This window comes from Haliaeetus leucocephalus, unplaced genomic scaffold, assembly GCF_000737465.1.
Source record: "Haliaeetus leucocephalus isolate CR32 unplaced genomic scaffold, Haliaeetus_leucocephalus-4.0 Scaffold656, whole genome shotgun sequence".
NCBI classification, from domain to species: Eukaryota; Metazoa; Chordata; class Aves; order Accipitriformes; family Accipitridae; genus Haliaeetus; species Haliaeetus leucocephalus.
Window position 1 is genome coordinate 3,645,696 of NW_010973092.1, and position 23,871 is coordinate 3,669,566.

At 39.5% G+C, this 23,871-nt stretch overlaps 2 protein-coding genes across 8 annotated transcripts in view; one reads left to right on the forward strand and one right to left on the reverse strand.

Annotated features, from left to right (window-relative positions):
• The window catches only part of SAR1B (secretion associated, Ras related GTPase 1B), a 28,335-nt gene extending 27,741 nt beyond the window's left edge, over nucleotides 1-594 (reverse strand). For 5 of the 7 annotated variants that reach the window (XR_775112.1, XR_775113.1, XR_775114.1 and 2 more), the window contains exon 1: nucleotides 13-82. The gene's annotated coding sequence lies outside the window, so the exon portion shown is untranslated. Of the gene's footprint in view, nucleotides 1-12; nucleotides 115-573 lie in introns of those variants that run through there. The other 2 variants (XM_010578856.1, XM_010578858.1) reach the window with 2 other exon arrangements.
• Nucleotides 473-23,806, forward strand: SEC24A (SEC24 family member A). The gene is made up of 23 exons (XM_010578853.1): nucleotides 473-560; nucleotides 5,661-6,182; nucleotides 8,507-8,674; nucleotides 10,363-10,440; nucleotides 10,769-10,935; nucleotides 11,540-11,712; nucleotides 12,752-12,854; nucleotides 13,657-13,783; nucleotides 14,147-14,256; nucleotides 14,649-14,761; nucleotides 15,416-15,534; nucleotides 16,181-16,236; nucleotides 16,559-16,765; nucleotides 17,078-17,198; nucleotides 17,787-17,945; nucleotides 18,475-18,648; nucleotides 19,059-19,169; nucleotides 19,565-19,740; nucleotides 21,262-21,399; nucleotides 22,074-22,178; nucleotides 22,319-22,411; nucleotides 22,973-23,076; nucleotides 23,486-23,806. The coding sequence occupies exons 1-23, from the start codon at nucleotides 488-490 to the stop codon at nucleotides 23,598-23,600; spliced, it is 3,312 nt and encodes a 1,103-aa protein (XP_010577155.1). The 5' UTR covers nucleotides 473-487; the 3' UTR covers nucleotides 23,601-23,806.
• Nucleotides 23,807-23,871: the final 65 nt, after the last annotated feature.

Here is a 23,871-nt window from a genome sequence, read left to right on the forward strand (position 1 = left end):
CCCCCCCCCCGCCCCCCCCCCCCGCCCGCCGAGCCTGAGGTGCGGGCTGCTCCGCTGGCACCGACACCGCAACCCGCGGCTGCGCCCCGCTCCGCCCCCGACGCGGCTCCTTCCGGGCCCGGCCGGCCGCGTCGTAGGCACCACGGCCGAGGTGAGGTGAGGTGAGGTACGGTGCGGCCCAACGCTCCGCCCGGCCCCGGGCCGCTGGGGCCCCGCCGGCGCCTCCTCTTCCTTCCCGCCCTTCCCTTCACCCACCACGGCCCGGACTTAGCCCCTGCTCCTGTCCCTTTAAGACGCTAGGTCCCGCCCACTGCCGCAGAGCGCCGCTCCCGGAAGTGCCACGTGTACGTAGTGCGCTTGCGCTGCTCTTCCCGGTAGTTCCGGTGCGGGGCCCGTCCCTTCCCTCCTCCCCCGAGCTGGGCCGGCCGCTGCCAGACGGGCGGCACCGACGAGACCGGACGAGCCGAGCCGAGCCGAGCCTGCCGCCATGGCCCAGCCCGCCAGGCCCCCCACCGGCTACGCCAGCCAGAACGGTGCCGGCCAGCAGCCCTATAGCAACGGTGAGTGCGGTACCGGGGCCGCCTCGCTGGCGGTAGAGGGCCGCAGGGCCGGGGCCTGGTGGTGGTGGTGGTGGCGATTGCTGCCCCGTGGCGCTTCCCCCCCGGGCCGCCCTGCGCCCGTTCTCCCCGGGGGCAGCGGGGGAAGGGTGCCGGTGCCCGCGGGGAGGAGGCGTCCCGGGTGACGGGAGTGGGGGGAGCCGGCGGACGCGGGGGGGCGTCCCCCGTTGCGTTAGCTGCTCGGTTCGATCACTTACAGCCCGTAGGAACGGGAGGGGCTCGCAGCGGCCCCGGGGACAGTTCAGTGTCCGGCTCCAGCGACGCCCTCACCGGACACCCGGCGTCCCGGGGCGGGGGGGTGTTTAAAAAACAAAAATTTAAAAAAAATGGGGGTGACCGAGTCCTTCTGCCCCCCCACCACCATCCCTCCGGGAGCGTCTCCCGGTCTGTGCGATGTTTCTGCCGCCCGTACCCCCGAGGGAGCCGAGGCAGCGCCCTGCGCCCCTGACCCTTTGGAACGGAGCTGTACATGTGGCACTGTGGTTATCGCTGGCGGGGGGGAGACCTGGCTGCAGCGAAACGGGGCTTTTTTAATTTTTTATCTTGTTTTTATTTTGTCTTGCTACGTGCGCTGCGGTCTGCGAAAGTCTTGATTACTTTCTTCCCCTCAAAATATGTACTTTTTTTTTTTTTCCAAAAATGAGATGTCAAAGGTGAAACTGAATAACTTACTAGCCAGCCTTTTAAGCTAGGAAGAAAGAAACACAAGGCAAGCCTTGTCGCTGTATCTGTTTTCTTTGCATGTGTGGAATTCCGTGCTGTTGGAAGTATTTCCTGATTTCGCATATACAGGCAGCACCCTCTGTACTTGGTTCCTTAATTACATGCTTCTGTGTTTCAGCAGTTGCGCTGCATCATAAGCAATTCAGTTATAATGAGATCTTTAGATTTTTCTGTTTTATGCACGAGTAATTAAATGGTTTGACTTGTCTTCCCCCTCCTCCTTCACAGCGCACTTATTACGTTTCCTCAAAGTCATCTGCAAAATGGCATTTTACAAACAACCATATAGTTGCTTATAGGGTCAAGAAAGTGGGAAGTGTATGAATACAGTCTGAAGAGAGAGCCTCTATTTTGGAGAGCTTACGGTCTAAGCAGAGAATGTACAAAGAGAATGTTAGCTAATGTAATCAAGTGGGATGATTTACAGACTGGCATCGCTTCATGTTTGCTGATTTCCCTGTAGTCAGATTAAGCACATAATGGAAGTTCTGGAGAGGCAGTCGGAGGAGGAGGTATTTCAGGCTACCCAGCCGTCAGGTGTATAAAAAATCAAGAACTGAAACTTAGAGTTATGCAAATACAAGGTAATAAAATCAAACAGTTGTTGTGGTATGTTAGAGATAAGGTTTGGGTTGCTGGCCTTTTGAATAAATTTGATTATTCAAGCATGGACTGTTCTTAGCGTTAAAATACATGTTGAGAAGGTGCTTGCAATCCTTGACCTTTACAGTAAAAACAAAGCTTTATAAAACAGTCTAGAGGGTACTGAGAGGTACTTTTGAGGTAATTACAGTGGTCTATGAGGAAAGAAAGCTGTCAACAGAATGATAAATTGTTATATAGCTGTCAGCTCTTCCTCTCAACTTGTTGCTTGCTTTACTGCAGGTAACTTCCCAAGCTCGCGTGTCCATAAAGTGAAGGCAGTAAATTGTCACAGCAGCACCGTGTGCTGACTGGGAAATTGTTTAGCACGGAGCATCGGGTTGCTTAGCAACAACCTTTTTCTACTTCATTTGTGTTTTTCTTTTAATAGGACCAGTATTCTGTATTCATTTAACTGCAGGTTACTAATTTGCTTTCCAGTTAATAGATCTGAAGTGCAAACAAGAAGGAGAAACAATTCTTTTAGAACTGTTTTGCTCTCCTTATGTGGTATCTTAGCATGGCGCTTTGAGGTCATGAGATGCTTTAGAAGCTGTTGGTTTGGAAACCAGTGGGTCAAAGTCAGCTGAAGTGGGGACTGGTGGTGACAGATCCCATGGCAGTTCGGTTGGGATGCAGCTTTTCAGTATGTTTATCTTGCATCTCCCTGGAAGTTGGAGAGGTGACAGCTAGTGAAAGTAATATACTAAATAACTAGCTTGGAGTAGGTGATGCTGAAATTCTTTATGGCAGAAAATATGACTTGAATCCTAGCCTCCTGCACTAATATTTTGACCCCTCATTTTATAGAACCATAAGGCAACCTTCATATATATTCTGGTGCCGTTCCTGATCTCTTAGAAATGTCAAATGACCTTGTGTTCCTGTAGAGGTGTCTTTCGCTGTTAAGTAGGTGGCCTACCTCGTATTACTAACTCATTTCTCTGGTCTCTGAGTGTTGGTGGTTTTGCTGCCGTGCAGGTGATCTAGCTCTTCAGTCTACACTGAGTTCCTTGTTGGTTCTTGGCTTCACAGAACAGCACAGAAAACCAGCAGCAGTGTTTGCGGAAAGCTGGAGAGCCTATGTGCTCTCTGGCAGGCCTCAGTAAAGAGGTCAGGTCAAGATGGGTACCTGGCAGCAGCAAAACAGCAAGTCCTGAGGAGTTTTTGTGCACTGTGGAGCCCTTTGGAAAGGGTTTGCACCCCTCAATGCTGTTGCTTTAGTTTTGTTGGCAGCTTTATGCAGGCTTGTCTTGGAAACGTGAACTGCGCACAGGCTATCGAGACTTCTCGTTGTGCTTGTGACTTTAAAAATAAAAACTGAAATTTGGAACATCATGCTGTCGGGAATTCAATTTTTTTTTTAAATTATTTTTTTTTTAAAAGCAAAGTGCCGTAGAAGATATCAGGTCGGTCAGTTCCATTGCTTTATCCTCAAACTTATCCCTCAAGCAGGGAAAACAGTGTGTGTAAGAGCAGTCCAAGTATTCTGATTCCTGCCTAGGCTACAGAGTCGTGCTCTAAGGTGAATAATCAAGTTATGAAATTAATTTGTATTTGTTCTGTATTTTTCATACAGCTTATAATAATGTTGTTTTATCAGTGTACATGCAGATGCAGTCAGGAGGCCTGGCATCACATAAGAATTCTTCATCATTCTTAGAGTTAGCAAGTTTAATTTACAATGGATTTTGTAAATTAATTGTTGAAAACCCATCTGATACACTGCAGGGTAATTTTCGAAGGTGAGTTATAATTGTTAGCATTTTCATCTTTGCAAGCTTTTTGTTTAGACACTGTTGGTTGTAGAGAATTATTAATTACTAGGATTTATGAGGAGCATTGTAAGGACAGCAGGGTATAACTGGATTTCCTAACTGAACGATAAGTAGCATTGAGATTAATGGGTGGAGAATAATATGGTATGTACTTTTTATGCACAAATAACAGAGGCAGTGAGGATGAGGTCACTGGCACTGTAGTACTGCCTTGGCTATGTAGTTAGCGTGGATATGTACGATATTCAGTGAAGTAACAGCTGTCTGATCCATAGCCTAAGGCTTTCTAGGGAATGAGGAGCTAAATGACCGGTGCAGTGTTTGTCCTAACTAAGTATTTTAATGTATTCCGCGTTTAGCCTAATTTATTGTCAGAAATGCCCGAGTTCAAAGTTATTTTAACTTGGAAATGTGATCTTCCTCACCTTTTGAAATTTAACTAGAATGTTTCAATAGGAAACCAGCTGTCTTTGTTTCAATGTTAAATGAAATTCTGTGACTTCATTCTCATAGCAGCTGTTTCCAGTACTTGTATGGTAAATATATATCCACTTTCCAAGCTAATCTCTCTGGCATGTTTTTGAAAATTTAAGTGTTGAATCCCACAGGCATTTCTGGTCTGGAAAGTTAAGTGCTTTTGTTTATCTAGGTTCATAAAGATTGTCCAAATCTTAACTAATTCTGGAAATCTGGAGAATAGTATGGGGTTGCAAAGAAAAGGATCTTAACTCTAAACCATGAAGATGATCTTTTCTGCTTTCAGATGTTTTAACTGTGCATGTGGAATGTCTCCAGTATTCAAACTGTGTGTTTGGGGGATGTGGGGGGAGCCACAGCGTGGCTGGCTTAAATAAATGATACAACATTGGAAAGCATTTTAGTAATTTTTAAGGAGTCATGGCTGGCTGTGGCATGCATTATCTAGTGTATTCTGCTCAGAAGGATTTCACTTGAAAATTTCTAGTCTCCGTTCAGAATGCCCATTTTATGGCAACAGTGTGAACAACCTTTAGTAGTAACTTTCTTAAAGGAGCTTGTATTGCACTGGAAATCTCACATTACTCTCTCTTTGTGTTCCCGTGTAAAACAGAAATCTGATTATGCTCAGCGTTGTTTACTGTTTAGAGAGTTACTAACCTTTTTTCAATTTTTTTTCTTCAAATGAAAGTAAAACTTAGTTCAGCTATACCAACCAACAAATACATAAAATGCACCATTAACATATCAAGTTTTCTTTTCCTGATTGGTGAGTTATTTTATGATAAAATCACCCTTCATTCCATGTTTGTGACCAGTCAGCTACTCACATGAGTGGTATGTGTATGGAATAGTTCTCTTACTGAAATTAACTGCAGAAACTTTCATAGATTAACTCTGTTACTTGAGAAACAGCATGGTGACCTATGCTGAAACTGGGTGTTTGTGCCTTTGCCATAAGCTAAAGTTTAAGTTGGTGTCAATCGTCAAATGAAACTGAGTTATTACGTAATGGATGCTTCCGCTTTGTCTGCTCACTTGTACTGCTGCCAGCTGTGTGGGAGAGCACTGCTCTTTGGTCGGCTTGCTTTTGGGTGTTTCTGAAGATAGAAATAGTATTCGATGTGAATTTCAGTCTAGGAGGATAGATTGCACTCAGGCACTGGAATGCTTAGTGGTTGCAAGGCTACTGTAAAACAAAACAAAGATCTAAGTGCAAAATCCTATCAAATTCATGTCTCCTGCAGCAGTACTTCTGTTGCTTACACCTGGTTGTTTGAGGGGAAAAAAAAAGAAAGATTACTTTTATGGCTTGGAGACTAATAAAATCCTAAGGAAAGAGATTCCCAGGAACATCTCTGATTTTCAGAAGTGGTACACAACACTGACTTTCTAAAGGGTTTGTTGGTTTTTTTTCTTCCAGGCCCTGTTCAAAATCAGCTGATGCATTCATCAGATGGCCAGGGATATAGCCCTTCAGTTCCGGGATTGTATTCGCATCAGACGCCAGCAAAGGTTCCTCCCCATCAGACTTCTGGACAGTACAACTATAGTGGCTCTCAGAACGTTTCTCAATTAAACAATTATCAAGGACCTGGGCAGACTCTCAATAGACCACCAGTGGCACATTTCTCTGGGTCCCCAGTACAACAGACAGGTCCTGTTCCACAAGTGCTGCTGCCTGCATTGCAAAACTCAGCTGCTATATCATCTGCTGGTAGCTTTCCTCCTGGAGCTAGCCCACCAGTGCTTTCAAACTGGCAGTACAGCCAGACTCCTGTGAGTCAGCCAGTTGGGTCTCAAACAAGCCATTTGGCTCACATGACGGGGACAGGGTCAGCTCAGTCACCGTCGTCATTATCAGGAAATACAAATCCTCCAGGAAATTATCAATATGCTGCTTCTCCAGGAGGTCCTCCGCTTCAGAACAGCTATATGAAGCCAGGTAACCATAAATTTTTTATATTTTACCAGTGTCCATTTCTCCGTGTCCTTTTTAAGAAAAGTATATAGAATTGACTATGCAGAGACATTGTGCTTGTGAAACAAGGTTGTCAAAGGAGATACTCTGAGAAAATGTACATCACAAATACTGGGGTGGTTTCTTTGGATTAGAAATGGAAGTTCTGTGCGTGGGTCAGGCATTTCAGCTGGCTGAAGCAGGTAACTCCTGAATGGTGTCTCATTTTGGGAAGCTGTGTGTGGGTAATGCTGTTTCTGTGACCTCCACCGTTCCTTGGGGTGGCTGTTGGAGCACTGGCATGCTTCAGTCAAGTGGGGACTTTGGGACTTCATGGTTGAAAACTGTAGTCCTGTTGAGTGAGTATGGTCCTTTTCAGTTTAAAACTTGTTAGCCTTTCCGTTAATCACTTGATTCATGTAGTTCTCTGAACAGCCTAAGTCAGGTTGATGCAAACAACTTGAGGACAGCCTGGAAAGAAAACTGAAAAGCATTCTGTGCCATTGAAATAGAGGCCAGTTGAATGGAAAGCTTCCTTCCTCCAAACTTGTAATTTTCACTATCTAATAATAATTGTCAGTCTTTAGAATGTACTCTGAAAGCATGCGATGCAAAGAATTACCACTTCTGTTACTGCTGCTTGTGTGGTGGTATATGCAGTGGCGAAAAGCTTTTTCAACACTAAATAGCTCTCTTATATAACTTCTGATTATTAGGGAAACAAAGTTAATACTCAGGCTTCTCTTTGCCAGATTGCTGTTCCTCGTTACAGAGGGGTTTTTTAAACTGAGCTAATAGGAGTTACATACAGAAATATTTTATATGTTAAAGCAAATATTTTTTTCTTGTGAAATGCTTTTAGCCTCCTTAGATATTTTTCTTGATGCTAGGTTTTTTGTTACAAGCCTGACTAATTTTGTTAGGATATTCAAACTGTCTTAAGCTCACAGAATTTATGAAACTAATTCTGGCAGTTTATTGGAATAAACAATTAGGAATTTGGAGTTAGGGAGGAAAATGCTGAGAAATTTTGGAAAGTGGCATATGAAATGAGTGAGTGTCTGGAATAAGAGAGTTCTTATGTCCATTCAAGGGTGATTCCTCCTGAGCACTTTCCTGGTAGTTTTTTGTAGAACAATGATCACTTTTAAAATTAATTTAGCTTGTCTTGCTGATCATGCTCGTTCTTAGAACAAAGCTCTGCCAGCTTCCTGCCTGCATGGCCAACTTTGGACAGCCTCTCAGAGACAGAATCTCTTCCAAGTTCTGTGATAGTATTGCCTGCATATAGCAATTATTAATTAGTTCTGCAGTATCAAACACTAAGTGAACAAACAGGTAACTTCACTGAATGTAATTTTTTTTTTTTTCTCCTTCCTTTTTTTCTCTCCCTCCCCCCTTAAATGTGACCATACTGTGGAGGCTCATGAAGTTGCATATTTTGTGTGGTGGGAAATTCGTCAGTATACTTTTGTGTATGGCTTACAGGCTTCTATACCATGTTGAGACCTGGTGATACTGTACAATTTGGCCTTATCTTTTGAAAGGCTAGCTTTTATATTAAAACATTGGTGTCTTCCTAGAGTTAAAGGGGCAGTTTTACTGGCCTCTGGAATATAGGGAAAAAAGGGGTGGAAGTGTCCTTAGGATTTGGCATTATTTGAAGGGAAGAAAAGCAATTGGGTTTCTAAATGTCTTGGCTTGAGAAAGTCCTAGAATTTTAAAAAAGAAGCAATTAAAAACTTTCCTGTGACTTTTAACATGGAGGGTTAAACATTTCAGAGCAAAACACCTCACACTCACACAGCAAGTTTATTCAAACTGTGCATTGCTGATGCTTTCCCAAGTGAAATCTTTTTGCCAAGCAATTTTAGTAGCTATAGAATCTGTACATTGCTGTTTTTTATCAGATTATTGAAATGGAAGATGAGCATCCTGTCAGAAGGGATCTGTTTAGACGCTTACTAGTTCATTCATATGGGGCTGTACTATAACTTTATAAAGTCCAGACTTAGTAACTGAAGTTGGGATGCTTTCTGTACCTCTTGAAATTCTTCCCAACAATAGCAGCAAAAAGCTGAAAGAGAGATCATGGATAATAGCTACAGGAACCCAGTATGAGAAGAGCGTGACAGAAACAATCCAAAGTTGTTAAACCTTCTAGATGCATGTTAGTATTTATGTATCTCATGCTATTCATGATTTGAATAAGAGGAATATTTAGTGTTCAATCTGCATGTTTTTGTAACAAAACTTTTGTGACTTTCTAAGCTGGCTTAAACTCCTTGTAAAAATTAATCTCTTTACAGGATCTGCACCTCCACCAGTGACTCAGCCTTTAACTCCACTCCACCCTCCTGCAAGGCCACCTTTAGGACCTCCACCAGTTGGTGGTCCACCTTTAATTAGGCCATCAACACTGACAGCGGGACCACCTAATACACAGTCTCTGCTAAATTCAGCTGCAAATCGAGATGGTAAGAAATAATTTGCTCTTTTTGTTGAATTTGCACATTACAACTTGCTCTAATGTGCAACCTTTAAAGTCAAGTACACTGTTCTATTAGACACTCAAATGGTAAAATTGATACTAATGCAGCATAATTTTATCTGAAAGGAGCAGGTAAGGACTTGGAAGGAAGTAAAATATTTCTTGTTGACAGTTGTTAATAAAATAAAACAATTAACACTTCAAAATAGATTCCTAAGTGCTGTTTGACATGTCCATGTCTCCCATAGTTGCCATCTCTTTTTTTTTATTTTTAATGTTCTAAAGTGATACTGAAATTTTGATTTCTCTGCATCCTTAACTGCTGTGGAGGATATAATCTATGTATAACTTCCTGTACTGTTTTATTCTGCAGGGAAAGCTCAAATGCGGACCCTGCAATTCCTTGCCTGTTTATGTAGCTGTACCTTATTCTTCCCTTCTGTGTAAAATCACTGAAACACATACCTTGGATTTGTTCATTTTCCGAAGGTTGTTACTAGAGGCTGTTAAGTGTCAGCTGTTGAAGACAGATACCTGACTTCCTCTGTCTCCTGTGGGCCTTGCACAAATATGCCATTGGTTAAGAACTCATCAGGGCTCTGTATGAAACAGACCTATAGTTGTATTGCATTTAGTGCCCATGCTAGATGGGGCCACGTGGTAGTCGGCAGTTTTATTTCTACATATATAGTTTGTTCTGTCAAAGCTGTTGGTTCCTTGCATGTTCAGATTTACAGTTTCTTTTATGTGGTAGCTGTGTGAGTACAAGAATAGTATATTGAGATTTAGCTTAGCTTTGAACATATGAAATGCATTAGAAACTGCTTCTGCTTAGAAAGTCTTTTCTTCAAAATGAAGAGAAACATTTCCAGGGCCATGGAGAGATAGAAATGTTTAGTCTGTGAAGTAGCTCGACTGTTGCATACTAGCAAGATTCAGTGTATAATGCAAGTTCCTTTCATTGGGCCACCTTTACAGATTTTAATGATAATAAAAAGTAAATTGAGTACCTCCTTCTCCTTAGCAATAGGTAGTTGGGTTTGTATATTGAGACATAGCTAGCTTACAAAAAGCAGTCCTTTAGGAGCACCCTCTCAATTTCAAGGTTTTTCTTCGCTCAGCTGGAATTTATATCTTTACTGGTATGTGACCATATCAGAACTGTTGGTGTTTGGTGAGCAGTGCTGGACTAAGTGTGTAAGTGAAGGGCATCTGGTGTTTCTGTGAATTATCAGTGGAAAAAGTTCTTCAGGGAACTCAGTACCTAAATTCCAAGGTGCTTTGAAAACTGCAGCTAGCCTACAGACACTTCCTCTGTTGAGAAGGAAGTGTACCCTGACACTTTATTGTGTATCAGCTTGGAAGTTAAGGCAAATATCTAATCTGAAGTAATCTTAAAAGATCATTCAACCAGCAGTGTAGGGACTTTTGTTTCCCTTGAAAAAAGATTGTGGGGTTTTATGAATGTCCTTTGTTGAGGTCACGTCAGCAGGGAAAGTGTGTGTGAGAAAGAGGTTAAGATGTATATTTAATTTGGTTTTGTCCTGGGACAGAACAAAGTAGATCCAAAGTAATCTTAATATTCATCCAGCAGGTCACGAGGTAATTCCAAATAAATCCTACAACTTCTTAGTAACTTGTGAAAATTTCTACTGAGACTGTGTTTCTTAATAGGCGATGCTACATCTGCTGCCAGCGATGGGTCTGTGGTGCAAAACAGCTATGATGCAATAGAAGGTGGTGGCCTCATGGGTAAGGCTTTGGAATTAAAAATGTTTATTATTATGTAACTTTTTTTAAAAGAGTCTGGGACAGACAATTTTAGGCATTTATGTACAAACATATATACTTGGTTCGATGTCTTGAAACTAAATATGAAATTTGAAGCATTGACAATGGGCATGTCTGCCTGTAAGTATGGTAAAGCAGTTAAGAGCATTTTGCAAAATTGACAGCAGTTGTCAGTTGTTTACACTTAGAAACTAAATGACAACAAAAAGCCCTCCTGCTTTATTAACACACTGAGCAAGTTGCTGTTCTTCAGCAATTAATTTTAAGTATTTGTCTTCTCTGCCTTTAGCAACTCCACATCCTTCTCCTGCACCTCCAAATCTTAAGATGAATAGAAGTGTTGGGTATTCTTACCCTACCTTACCTCCAGGCTACCAAAATACTTCTCCACCTGGAGCACCAGGAATGCAAGCATCTGCTTTGCAATATCCGGATGGATCTAAACATTTCCACCAGGTAAAGACTGTCTGGTTTTTATCTTGGTACTACCCGTGGTGCATGTGGGTAAAGAAAAGCGAAGATTGGTGTGTGTTGTGCATCTGTGGGGTGCTGCTCCTACGGTTTGCTGTTTGGTGTGCCATTTGTTCAGTATGGTAGATGTAGTCTAAAACTAATGCTTTTGCTGATGCCTTGTATCAGTTTGGAAAAGCTGGGTGCCAGCTCTTTCTGAAGTTTCCTATCCTTGAATCTGTTAAGAATATTACTCTTAAAACTTTCAGCTGCTTTTGGCATGTTTTTCTTCCCTCAGGTTGCTATTGTTAGCTGAAGTATTGGGTTATTTTCCTGAAATTTCAAAGCAAACTGACGAACACTTTTGCCAGCTGAGCCTCTGTATTTCAAGAGCTTTGTAGCAAATGTATGCTAATTTTTACCTCTGTTATGTTACATGCCTAAGTCCAAGTTTATGTAACAAGTAGTATTTCTAAATGTATTGTTGTAATACAATGGCAGTTAATACACAAACAAAACAAAAAACTGAAAGGGAAATATGTTTGCTTTTTAAATGAACTGTGGGTTTCATCCAAGTAATTGGTGTTAATTTCTGAAATTTTGACTCTAGCCTGCCCTGGGTACTAATCACTTAACTGCATCTATGGCGGGCCTGAGTCTACAGCAAGAAGGATTAAGACCTGTGAATCTTCTTCAAGAAAGGAATATTCTTCCTATGACCCTCTTGAAGGCTCCTGTCCCAAACTTGCATGAAGACATCCAGAAGCTCAATTGTAACCCTGAGTAAGATTATCCATTTGCTATAATTCATCAAAATAAGTAGAATTATAAATGCCTACTTGTAGACATAACTCTTCACAAAATATTTCCTTAATTTTGTGAGTAGAAAACATTGAAAACAGGCTTCACTGTGTTACAATAAAGGCGGTAAGTGGTTTAAATTTTGAAATGTGGAAAATTACCTGTGTAGAAAGTATGAGGGAAAAATACATTGCTTGCAAGGCAGCTATAGATAGGTACAACACAAAAACTTTACAATATAGCTGGCAGTGAGTATGATTGAGAAAAGATATAAAATAGGAGTTAACTCACTTGAGTGAGGTACACCAAAAAGACTGTGAATGCAGAAACATGAGTGACCTCCGTATTGAAGTAACCATTTAAAACAATGGAGTAAATGGAATGTCAAACAAGAGTCTGGCAATTGGTTATTCAAGTCCTCTCTTTGAGGAGACCAACCAAACTGTGTATAACCAGGTACTCCTGCTTTCCAAGTCTTTTTTGATAGATAAAGGAAATAACAGCATCTTTGTGAAGTTGTTCAAACAAACAAGCTGGACTGGATTTACAGAAGTACTGTGCACATCCGCACTTGTGGAAGCCACTAAGTTCTAAAGTCCCTGAAATGACTGTGGGGTTGTTTATCGTTAGTTTTGTGTAGTTTTAAGACAACTTTTTAAACTTCACTAGTTCAGATTTGTATATAAGGCCACCTCAAAATAGTATTCCAAAATAACACTTAGTATATAAAGATTTGGTGCAACTTTGAACATTGTTAGGCTTAGCTTTGACTTGAGTGACTAAAGTGATGCTCAGTTCTGTGCAAAGAGCATGTGTATAAAATAACATAAGAACTCAAAGTAGGTACTGTGGGTCAAGCTCAGACTAAAACAGAATGATTTGACGGAGTTGGAGAAGATCCTTTATCTGGAAATGGATATTCACCATCACCAGCTCTAGAAAAATATAAGGGTGCTCTGTACTACTGAAATAATTTTATTATCTGAAAGCCTCTGAAAATAACCCTTTGTCCTCCATGTAGGTTGTTCCGCTGTACCCTGACTAACATTCCTCAAACTCAGGCCTTATTGAATAAAGCCAAACTTCCTTTGGGGCTCCTGCTTCATCCTTTCAAAGACTTATCGGTATGACAAATATTCAAAACTTTAAATGCTGAAATATCAACTACTCCTGTATTAAAGTCCAGAGCTGGACAATGGATTATAAAAGAAGGGCAAGTACATTGGCTAATCTTGGCCCAGAAAAATTACCCTGGTAACTGACATTTTCCCTGTTCTATACAGATCATTGTAATTTTTCTGAAATTTATCTCCCTGCCATTTTTAAACGTTCAAGCCTCACTTAATTAAGAAAAACCCTCCCAAACCTCAAAAAACCAGAAGCTTAAAGGCAGCACAGCCCTCGGACTGTGACAGAAGGCAACACATTTAAATTCCAGTATTGCTTCGATAGCTTTATCTTGTCAGAGATATCAGTTGTAGTTATTGATTTCCTATACCAAACCTAGTACTAATTCTTAATTAAGAATTAACAAAGTTAAAGGGGTTTGGATGTCCTCAGATAGCCAGAAGACTGTGAATTTAGCAGTGCCTCTTTTAAACATTGTTATTTTTCACAATTTAAGTAATTTTTCAAAGATGGGGGGGGGGTGTCTGATTTTTTTTATCTGTATTGGGTATAGGACTTGGTCTTAAACGATCAAAGTAAAATGCAAGACTTTAGAGGCTTGAAAAGGGAACTTATGCAGTCAAATAGGTTAGAGCTCCAACCAGTCCTCTTAAGGAATTGTAGGGGTGCTGTGAGGATGCAGAAATACTTCCTTCAACAAGTATGTTTTGACTAGCTAATCAGGAAGAAAATGTTGTTATCATAGGTGAATAGCTGTAGTGTGGTGATGCTTTAAAACAGGAAGCTTTTCTTTTCCAGCAATTGCCAGTGGTCACTTCAAGTACTATTGTGAGATGCCGTTCCTGCAGGACATACATTAACCCTTTTGTCAGCTTTCTAGACCAAAGGAGATGGAAATGCAATTTGTGCTATAGAGTGAATGATGGTAGGTTTTAAATGTGCGTATTGTTTTAAACTGCTAAGGTTAACCTTTCCCACCTTGGCCTTTGAGACTGTAATATTGTTGGCCATATCAGTACTAGCGATCATCATCAGTCATGCTGGGACTGTGAGACATGAGAAGTGTTTCCCATGGGCAAAGACAGTGGTGTCACTAATGAGGCACAGTAAGTCAGATGTCATCTTCCAAGGTACCCTAGCAGGTGACAAAGTAGCTGCCCTATCTAGTATAGTTCTCCAAGAAGCGCTGCCCAACAGGCACAAAAGAGTTGATGTATTTGTTTTAAAATGCAGCACAGCTAATACTAGTGTCAAGTAATAATATATAAACTTATCTGTTTATATATAGTTCCTGAAGAATTCATGTATAATCCTGTGACAAGAGTTTATGGAGAACCTCATAAAAGACCTGAAGTCCAGAATGCTACTATTGAGTTTATGGCTCCATCTGAATACATGGTAAGGCTTTATTTACTTCTAGTTATTCTCTCCCTTTGTTTTATTTCCAGAGGGAAGTCAGAAAAAGCCTTGTTATAGAGGATGCTTTCCAGCTTAGTAGAACAGTTGCTGCCTCAAGGAGTGTATCTGAGAACTCATGGGAAGGACTTCAGATAGTTCTTCGTTTCTAAACATTTATGATGTCAAAGTTCTGCATTTAAAATATGTAGGCATTTTTAGGTCTTCTGGAAGAAAACTATAGTTCTAGAGCTACTGAGTAAGACAAATGCATTCAGAAGTTTTACCTGTCATCTGTATGCTGTTTTAATAGAGTTTAAACTTGCAGTGGAATGAATAAACCCAATCTAATAAATGTTAATTTGAAAATTAAAGGTAATCTTTTCTTTACTCAGCTACGTCCACCTCAACCACCTGTGTACCTCTTTGTGTTTGATGTCTCTCATAATGCAATAGAGACAGGATACTTGAATACAGTCTGCCACACCTTGTTAGACAATCTTGACTTGTAAGTACCTTTTTCTTAGAATCTCCTTTTTTCGTTCCTCTTATGAAACTTGTCATAGACATCAACATGCCAGTACTTCCTGTCTAGAAGAGAAATTTCCTAGCATTGGCTAGCAGTGGCCAATGATGTATTAAAATGTAGTGTAAAGCTGTAGTCTTTTTCCCATCACAGCTGCACTGGTATCAAAAGTAATTTTGAGTCTTGTTTCTCAGTCTGGCTCTTTCCTATCTGCTTCATCAATCCCCCAAAGGACTAAACATCATGTTTATGATGTCTTTTGAACTGTATTTTTTAAAAGCTGAAGTTCAGATAAGCATTTGCTGAAAGGAATGCTTACGTCTAATAAACTTTTCATAAAATACATGCTGTTTGAACCAATATAAATGCTGCTTGATATTTGCAGCTTGTTTCTTCCTTTTCTTCCATTTCTTAATACCCTCTTAAAAAATTTCTTGAGTGTCTGCTAGGTGACTCTACTATGAGCTTCTTTTTTTTCTTTCTTCTTTTCTCCAAAATGACTTACTCAAGCTGTTGCAGTGTAGCTGTTAAGCTAACTACTTGGTAACAACCTCAGACAGGTGCAGTGGATGTTTTTAAAAAAAGCCTGCAGAAATGAAATTTCATCTTGCTGAACACCGTATGTCTCATTTTTAGGCTTCCTGGGAACACTAGAACAAAAATAGGCTTCATAACATTTGACAGCACAATCCATTTCTACAGTCTTCAGGAAGGTCTCTCTCAGCCTCAGATGCTTATAGTTTCAGATATTGAAGGTATGCAGAAATAAATTCTGTGATTAGTATCTACTAATGACTGCTGGTTTTGACAGCCTTTTTAAAAAATATATCTGGTGAGAGTTTCTAGATCAGATCCTTAGTCTCTCTAGCAATGGCTTTAGAAGTAGCATATTTCTGTGTTCGTTTATGAAGCCCCTGATGTACGAGCAATGCTGTGGCTCTTCAGGATGTAAAACATGAAGACAGCCTTCCTAATTTCTAGTTTAATTTGTACAATTATCTAGATTTCTCTTACGATCCCAAATACTGATGCTTGGTAAATTGTTACAGATTCTGTGGTGACTGATGCTTAGCGCTTGTTCTTCTGCCTTTAGTTTCAAGTCACCTTTTACTTTATGTTATAGGGCAGGGCAGAATGAACACTAGAAAATCTTCGCTATGTGTTTTTACTTAATAGTCTTAATTATCCTTCAGCCCTGTTGATTGCTACTCTAACATGGCATTCTAGCCACAGGTATGCTTATGAGGGGAAAAAAAAAAAAAGGCAATCCACATAATTGTGTTTAAATGGGTTTACACACTGATACTGTATTCTTTTTTCAATAGGTGTAATGGCTGGCAAATAGAATTGGGGGAAGCTTGATGTGTTTTTAAAAAATAAATACTTTTTTTTTCCTTCCAGATGTATTTATACCAATGCCAGAAAACTTATTAGTAAATTTAAATGAAAATAAAGAGGTAAGAACTACCTTAAAGAACTAGTGGCATTCACATAGTTTGGGATATGCTTGATAATTCCTGGATTACTTAATGCTCTTTAACACCTACAGTTTAAATGCCAAGTTTGAGGTGGAAAAAAGAGGTCTTTTACTTTATCTATGTGACTGTGAACTTTTGCCAACCTGAAACAAGACAGTACTTGACTTTTGCTAGGGCCTTTTCTTTACTACCTTAGTATTAGAAGTGTTTATATGTGTTTATGTATGTTGAGCAATCAGCTCTATAAAGAAGAAAACTCTAAAGGCTCCTAGCCTTAATACATTTGTTTTCTCAATTGTAGCTAATTCAAGATCTGTTGAGGACCTTGCCACAGATGTTTACCAAGTCCCTGGAAACTCAGAGTGCTCTGGGGCCTGCATTACAGGCTGCCTTTAAACTGATGTCCCCCACTGGAGGTAGAATCTCTGTCTTCCAGACACAGCTTCCATCTGTGGGAATGGGAGCACTAAAGTCACGAGAAGAGCCAAACCAAAGAGCAACTGCAAAGGTTAGAAAAGCAAAAAGGCTGAGAGAACTGACTACCCTGTTCTGTACATGTAGGTGGTTCTGGAATTGCCTGTTCTGGGTTGATTTTGTGGTTCTCTTGTTGGGCTAACCTTCCTTTGTTAAAGTAGTAGAAAAAACAAAAAAAAACCCAAGCACTATAAACACAGATTAATGATCTGATTTTTTTTTTTTTAAGATGCCACTGTAATCAGTTATGAAGAATCAATTATTAGTGTCTCTGAAAACAGGCATTAAATGTGTTAATCTGTTTGAATTTCCTTTTGTATTTTGTAATACTCTATTGTATTAACAGGACATACATCTGACACCATCGACTGATTTTTACAAGAAGTTAGCCTTGGACTGCTCAGGGCAACAGGTTGCAGTGGATTTATTTCTTCTTAGCGGACAATATTCTGACTTGGCTTCTCTAGGTAAGTCATATTAAGCTGTTCTGGGGCGTGTAACTCTTGTACTTCTGGCAAATACATAGAATCTACATTAACATTTAGTATATCAACCTGATTTGAATGAATCTAGTGTGTTAAGATGCAAATTAATCCTTGATGAGCAGTGACAGTGAATAGAATGTAATCTTTCAGTCTTTCCTGATTTAACCTAGCTGTTTTTATATTCTCCCTTAGTGAGTCAGGATTCTTGTGATCCTGGTATAAGTGGCTCTCCTTCTTTTATGCCTTTTAACCATCAGTGTAAACATCTTTAGAAAAAGCTTCATTAGCATTTTAGTTATTTTCTTCTCCATTTAACCACTTTCAAGTGACAAAGTACCTGTAATTTCAGGCCAATGGAAAATTATTTTAACACCTGAAACTACGCACATACTTGAACATACAGTTGTGTTACATCTATGTCTCTGTATGCAGGTCTGTAACTGTGCAACAACTATTTGCAGGTGTGAACAGTTTAATAATTAAAGGGAATATTGCATTCAACTGGTATATTTAAAAGATTTACACCAGCAACTGCCTGCAATCTGCCAATATATGTGGGTTTTGTTTCAGGTTGTATATCAAGGTATTCTGCGGGTAGTGTCTATTACTACCAGTCTTACCATCATAAACACAACCCTGTCCAGGTGGAGAAACTGCAAAAGGAACTGAAACGATATTTAACTAGAAAGATTGGGTTTGAGGCTGTCATGAGGATAAGATGCACCAAAGGTTTGAACACAGTTTTTTTGATTGGGGGAGTGGGGCGGGCAGGCAGAGGGAAGTGGGTGTTTACTGTTATTTAGAAATGTTTTGATTGGTATTTTGGCTGTTATGTAAGCTTAAATGGTTAAAAGACAAAGATTAGAAAAGTAAAATTCAGTACCAGGAATCAGACCATTTATTAAAGACTGTATTTGCAGTATCTTTACTGGCATCCAAGTTCCATTTTACAGTGGTTAAAACTGGAAATTTTGTTGGACTGCTATTTCAACAAGGGACTGTTTTTATAGTTTAGAGAGTTACTACTATTCTGCATTGATTTGACTTCCTAATTCCTGCTTTCTGTGAGGCTTTGTGGATTCTATGGATTAGTTGTCTGTTTAGGATATTTACCTTTCCTGAAGATGCTTTATTTCATTGAGAATGATCTTAACGTTCTGATACAGAGCAATCTAACAGTGATGGCACATGTGTACATGCTGTCTGTACTTCACGACTATAAAAATAAAAATTATTTGATGCCATGCTTATCTTGTAGGTCTTTCCATTCATACCTTCCATGGGAACTTCTTCGTACGATCTACAGACTTGTTGTCATTACCCAATGTAAACCCAGATGCAGGATATGCTGTGCAAATGTCAGTAGAAGAGAGTCTTACTGATATGCAGGTTGTTTCCTTTCAGTCAGCTCTCCTGTACACATCCAGCAAAGGTAAGATATTCAGGTATTGTTAGCTGCATTGACAGTACAGTATTCAGATGAGTTTTCTTGTGTCCATTTATCAGCTGCTATTCAGTTGCAGTAACTTAGACAAACTATTTTATCTACTATCAAGATCACAGCTGTGATATGTTACTCATGTTGTTGATGTTATTGCTTCCTCCAGACCGAGAAGTTTCTTGGAAAACTTAGCTCTGGTCTGAAAATAGGTAGACTTAACCCAGAAACTGAGACCTAACTGTTTTTAAAAGCTACTGGAAATGGCCTGATTCACCACTTGTATGATAAATTAGATTAAATCTTAAATTTTCTTTTTGCTATTGAGTAAACAGTGGCATTTCTTGTATTCTTTCATGAAACAAAAGTTATGTTTGGAGATTACAGTTTTTCTTTTCTTACAGGTGAAAGACGAATTCGTGTCCACACTATGTGCTTACCTGTTGTAACAACACTGAGTGAGGTCTACCTAGGGGCAGATGTACAAGCCATCACTGGGCTGTTAGCCAATATGGGTAAGTATGATAAGAGCTTGTTTGGATGTGTATGGATGACAGCCCTAAAGCTCTGAGCAGTAGTCCTCTAGGGAGTAACATTAGAAGAAAAGATTGTTTCTTTCTAAGGGTGCTTTCTAAGTTGCAAACCTAAGAGGTTGGTTGTTTGGGTTTTTTTAATGCTTGGCTTAGGTAAAGTATCAGTATAGATGTATGTAGTCACCTGGACTTACTCTGGTGCATCATCATGGGCCCCTGGCTTTTTTTTCTGAATCACTTGGCTTCCTCTATAGTGTAGTAAAAGCTTATTAAGATGCATGGAAGTATATGTTAAAATGAGAAAAGTTAACATATGTGACTGTACTCCTACCAAGGGACAAAAAGTCTCTTATTTGAGCTTTGTGCTCTATTTTTAGCTGTGGATCGATCAGTTTCTGCTACCTTGAGTGATGCTCGGGATGCCTTGGTCAACGCAGTGATAGATTCTTTATCTGCTTACCGTTCATCAGTCTTAAGCATTCAACAACCTGGTCTCATGGCCCCCTTCTCACTACGGCTCTTTCCACTTTATGTACTGGCACTCTTAAAACAGGTAAGAGTTACAAGGAAGCTGTGCAAGAGCGTGATTGTCTGTTTGGGCATGTCAACCTGAAGTAAAAAGACATTTCTTCGATGTACAAAATGGCATCTAGCTTCTCTTTCAGTATTTTTGAAGGACTCAAAATGGAGAAGTTGCTTGATTTAGATTGTTTAATAAAACCAGTCTTCCTGCAATTTGCCATTAGAGTACTGAGAGATTTTAGATTTGAGAATGATCCTTCTTGCACAGATAAAAGTTCTCTCAAGATAACAATTCCATTTCTCTGCGCCCCAGAATTTGATGACTTGAAAAGTCAGTGTAGAACAAGTCGTATTTAATTGTTTCTCAGGCCTGGGTAGATAACATATGATTTTACAGGTGGCAAATATGTTTTTATCTTGGAGTCTGTTACGAAAAATGGAGGGATTTGGCGAATTTTATGGAGCAAATGAGCAAATGTATCAGGGTAATGGATGGGCCTTCTGCTCTTGCCTGCAGAGGAGAGTGATAGGGGATAGAGAAGATGTTTAAAGAATATCACTATGGAGAATGATCTAGTTGAGAAGCAGGAGTTCAGAAGTGTGTATTAAAAAAAAAAAAGTATAAATGTTTTAGGCAAGGGAATAGGAAAATATTAAAGACACTGACTAGTCTAGAGAATGTGGCAGGGTACTGGTAGAGTGTTTTTTTCAGAAATCTAATTTTTGTGCATTTCTGGAAACGTAGCTCCACATAGCAGTTCAATGTGGATTAAAAGAGAGCTACCTGGCTGGTAAGGAGGTAGTTGGCTGCCTGATCTTGCAAAAGGTTTAAAGCATTTCACAGTATTTACTCAATGTAAGTATTTTTTGACTGTATTTCACTGAAATGATACTAGAAGTGATTTTAAGTATTGGACAAGCTAGCTTTCTGTTCTAGAGAGAATTTTCTGATTCATGCCTCTTGATAAGGAATTACCCAGCATGTTGTTACTAGCATGTTCATCCTGACATGTGAGCTTTTTCATATAGAAGACTTTATAAGTGTTTGACCCAGTCAAGTGGGAGGAGTGAGCCCTTGTTTCATTTCTAGCTTTTTTTTTTTTTTTTTTTTGTCCCATCGAGCCAGGAGTATCTCTTTCTTGTAAATCCACAACTATCTAAGATTATGTACATTGAAGCAATCGTAAACTGCTCCAATATTTGTTCTTTTAAATTCCATCAAGTAGCATTTTTGAGGGGTATGTTAGAAGAGATATATTTCAAGATGCTGTCATCTCAGCTGTAGTGCTCACTAGAAAGGATTGATGGTGCAAGGTCACAGTTAATTCTAGAACCCAGAAACGGGAATAAGGAGACTTGTATGATTTATATGTGAAACACTGAAGAGAACTATGGAGAATTAAAATAGCAGTGGTAAAATACCATACCATGAGAAAATACCAATGGCTCATCCCTAAGACTTAAGTAAGTTAGAAATAAACAATAGATGCTGTGCTAAATTCAGCTTATCTGACTTTGCTTTAATGGTCAAATTAAATGCCTGATCTTGCAGAAAGCATTTCAAACTGGGACAAACGCACGTTTAGATGAACGCATTTTTACCATGTGTCAAGTGAAAAACCAGCCCCTTGTTTACCTCATGCTTATGACACATCCCAGTCTGTACAGAGTTGATAATCTCACAGATGAGGTGAGTATTTGCATTGCTACATGGTCTGTTTGTCTGATTCCAAAGATTTGTATGATGTGAAAATTTATTTGTGTTAATCTCACAAGTTTTCTATGTTAAAGCTGTGTACCTAAAACTTACTGTTTCATATTTTCCCATTTGTTGCATTTATGCATTTGTTATTTGGGACTGGATTGAGGAATTCTGGAGAGAAGCTGTGCTCTGGCTATGGGTGGATGGGGAAGGTTTTTTCTAAATTACTTCACTTTTTGCCTTGTGTCATTATCTTGCACTATGAATCACATATATGTAAAGATAGTATAACATGCTTTTTGTCTCTCTGTAGCTTCCTTTTATTTTAAAATGTCAAAATAGTTCTGTGAACAGTGAATGTCTGTGTAAGAGCCTAAAAAATTTTAGAAATCATGTCTTTTGTACATAACAAATCTGATATTCCAGTTCTAGAACTAATTAACTAAGATGAAGTTGATGAAGTACACCCTCTCCAAATAAAACATTATAAGATTTATTAGTAAATTATGCACTTGAAGTATGACTTGAACTAAACGGAGAAAAAGGGTCCAGCTTCAGTATTCAGTGTAATACATCCTATTCTTATTTAACCTTCTGTTTTTGTGCCTGTTTCAATGCATCAAGATGTGAACCACTGTTTTTCTTTTTGCTTTTTCCTTTAGGGGGCTCTTAACATAAATGATAGAACTATACCTCAGCCACCCATTCTCCAGCTGTCAGTGGAGAAGTTGAGTAGGGATGGTGCTTACCTTATGGATGCTGGCTCTGTAAGTTGTGTGGTGGTGGTGATCTTAAAAAGTATCCAAATTTACTTGATGCATTCTTTCTGAGAATTCAAAATGTGTAAGAGACCGCTGAGGTGTGGTTTTGCACTGGATTAATGTTGGTATTACTGGGTATCTTTCAGGTAATGTTTCTGTGGATTGGGAAGAACTGTGGGCAGAGCTTTATCAGCCAAGTCCTTGGAGTTCCAAATTATGGCTCAATACCACAGAATATGGTACGTGCTTACTTTGCTGCACACCAATGGTACAGTCCTGCCAGAATATTATTTTCACGAGAACTGAAATACTACTATTCAAATATTAGCCCTTTAGTTATTATTCACTATAAATCCAGATTCAGGGAAAGAAAGAAAGAATTTCTATTACCTCTCTTGGAGTTTCTCCAGGCTAAAACTCTATAGATCTTCCCATGAAAGCGCAGTAAGAAGAGGCTGGCAATGATTAAGTTTCTGAGAACTGTGGGAGCAGACTGAGAATACTTGCAAACAGCAAGCACAGTGGGTTAGTGGGAAATCCTTCGGTTTCTGCAATAAAACAGGTATCAATCACAGCTCTGTCATCACCGTTCTGATAGTCAATTGCTGATACCAGTTTAGTGCACTTGACCGTTTCAAGCCCTTTAAAAGGAGACTAGACTAAAACTATACATCACAAAACTTATCTGTCTGGATTTCCTTTATACGTGATTAGGATAGAGTTGGGCTATTTTAAGTGTTCCTTTTGCTGTTTTCCTGAAAAATATCATGTATGTATTAATGATACCCTTTGCCTCTTAGACACATCTCCCAGAACTTGAAACTGCAGAATCCATCAGAACAATAGCTTTCATTTCTTGGCTGAGAGAACAGAGACCTTTCTTTCCTATACTATATATAATAAAGTAAGTGGTTTTTTAACAGTCTCTGTGCTTCTTTAGGGACCTCTTAACAATACGTATTTGGATATCATATACTGAACTTTCTTAATGAAAATTTTAACAACAGTGCATGCTGCCTCTAACAGATTTGACAACGGATATGACTTGTTATGAGTTGTCTCCACTTAGAATTTCCAGACTAAAAAAGACTACATGTCATAGAACAATCTTTAGTTAATGTTGGATAAATGTGGTAAATGCTGATAATTGCCCTTGTTAGGATTAATCACAAGGGCTATTTGAGATCCTTTTTTCATATGTCCTTAAACTCTTGAAATATCTTGCCACTTGACCTGTAGCTTTATTAATGCATTGCACTGTAGATCTTGGCGAATGTTTATTTCACTCAAATGCTTATATTTTCATTTTTAAGGGACGACAGTCCATTGAAATCAAGTTTTCTGCAAAATATGATTGAAGACAGAACAGAATCAGCCTTATCATACTATGAATTCCTCCTTCATATACAGCAGCAAGTGAATAAATGAAACACTAGCCTTTGGCTCACTTCTTTAAGGAAAGATTTTGCAGTAAAGAACGATTGTGCTTGTAGTATCTTCATTAAATCTGTGGCCTGAGGCAGTTGATGAGAAGTTCTCACTGTGATTTCAACAAACTAAAGCAAATAAAGGACCACATCTGAGAATCAAATGTGCAACTACATAATATTGTACCTTAAAAAAAAAAAAAAAAATCAAACTGTTGGAACTGGCTGAGCACCTTTAATTTGCTGCAAATCATGTTTTTACTGTAAGTAGT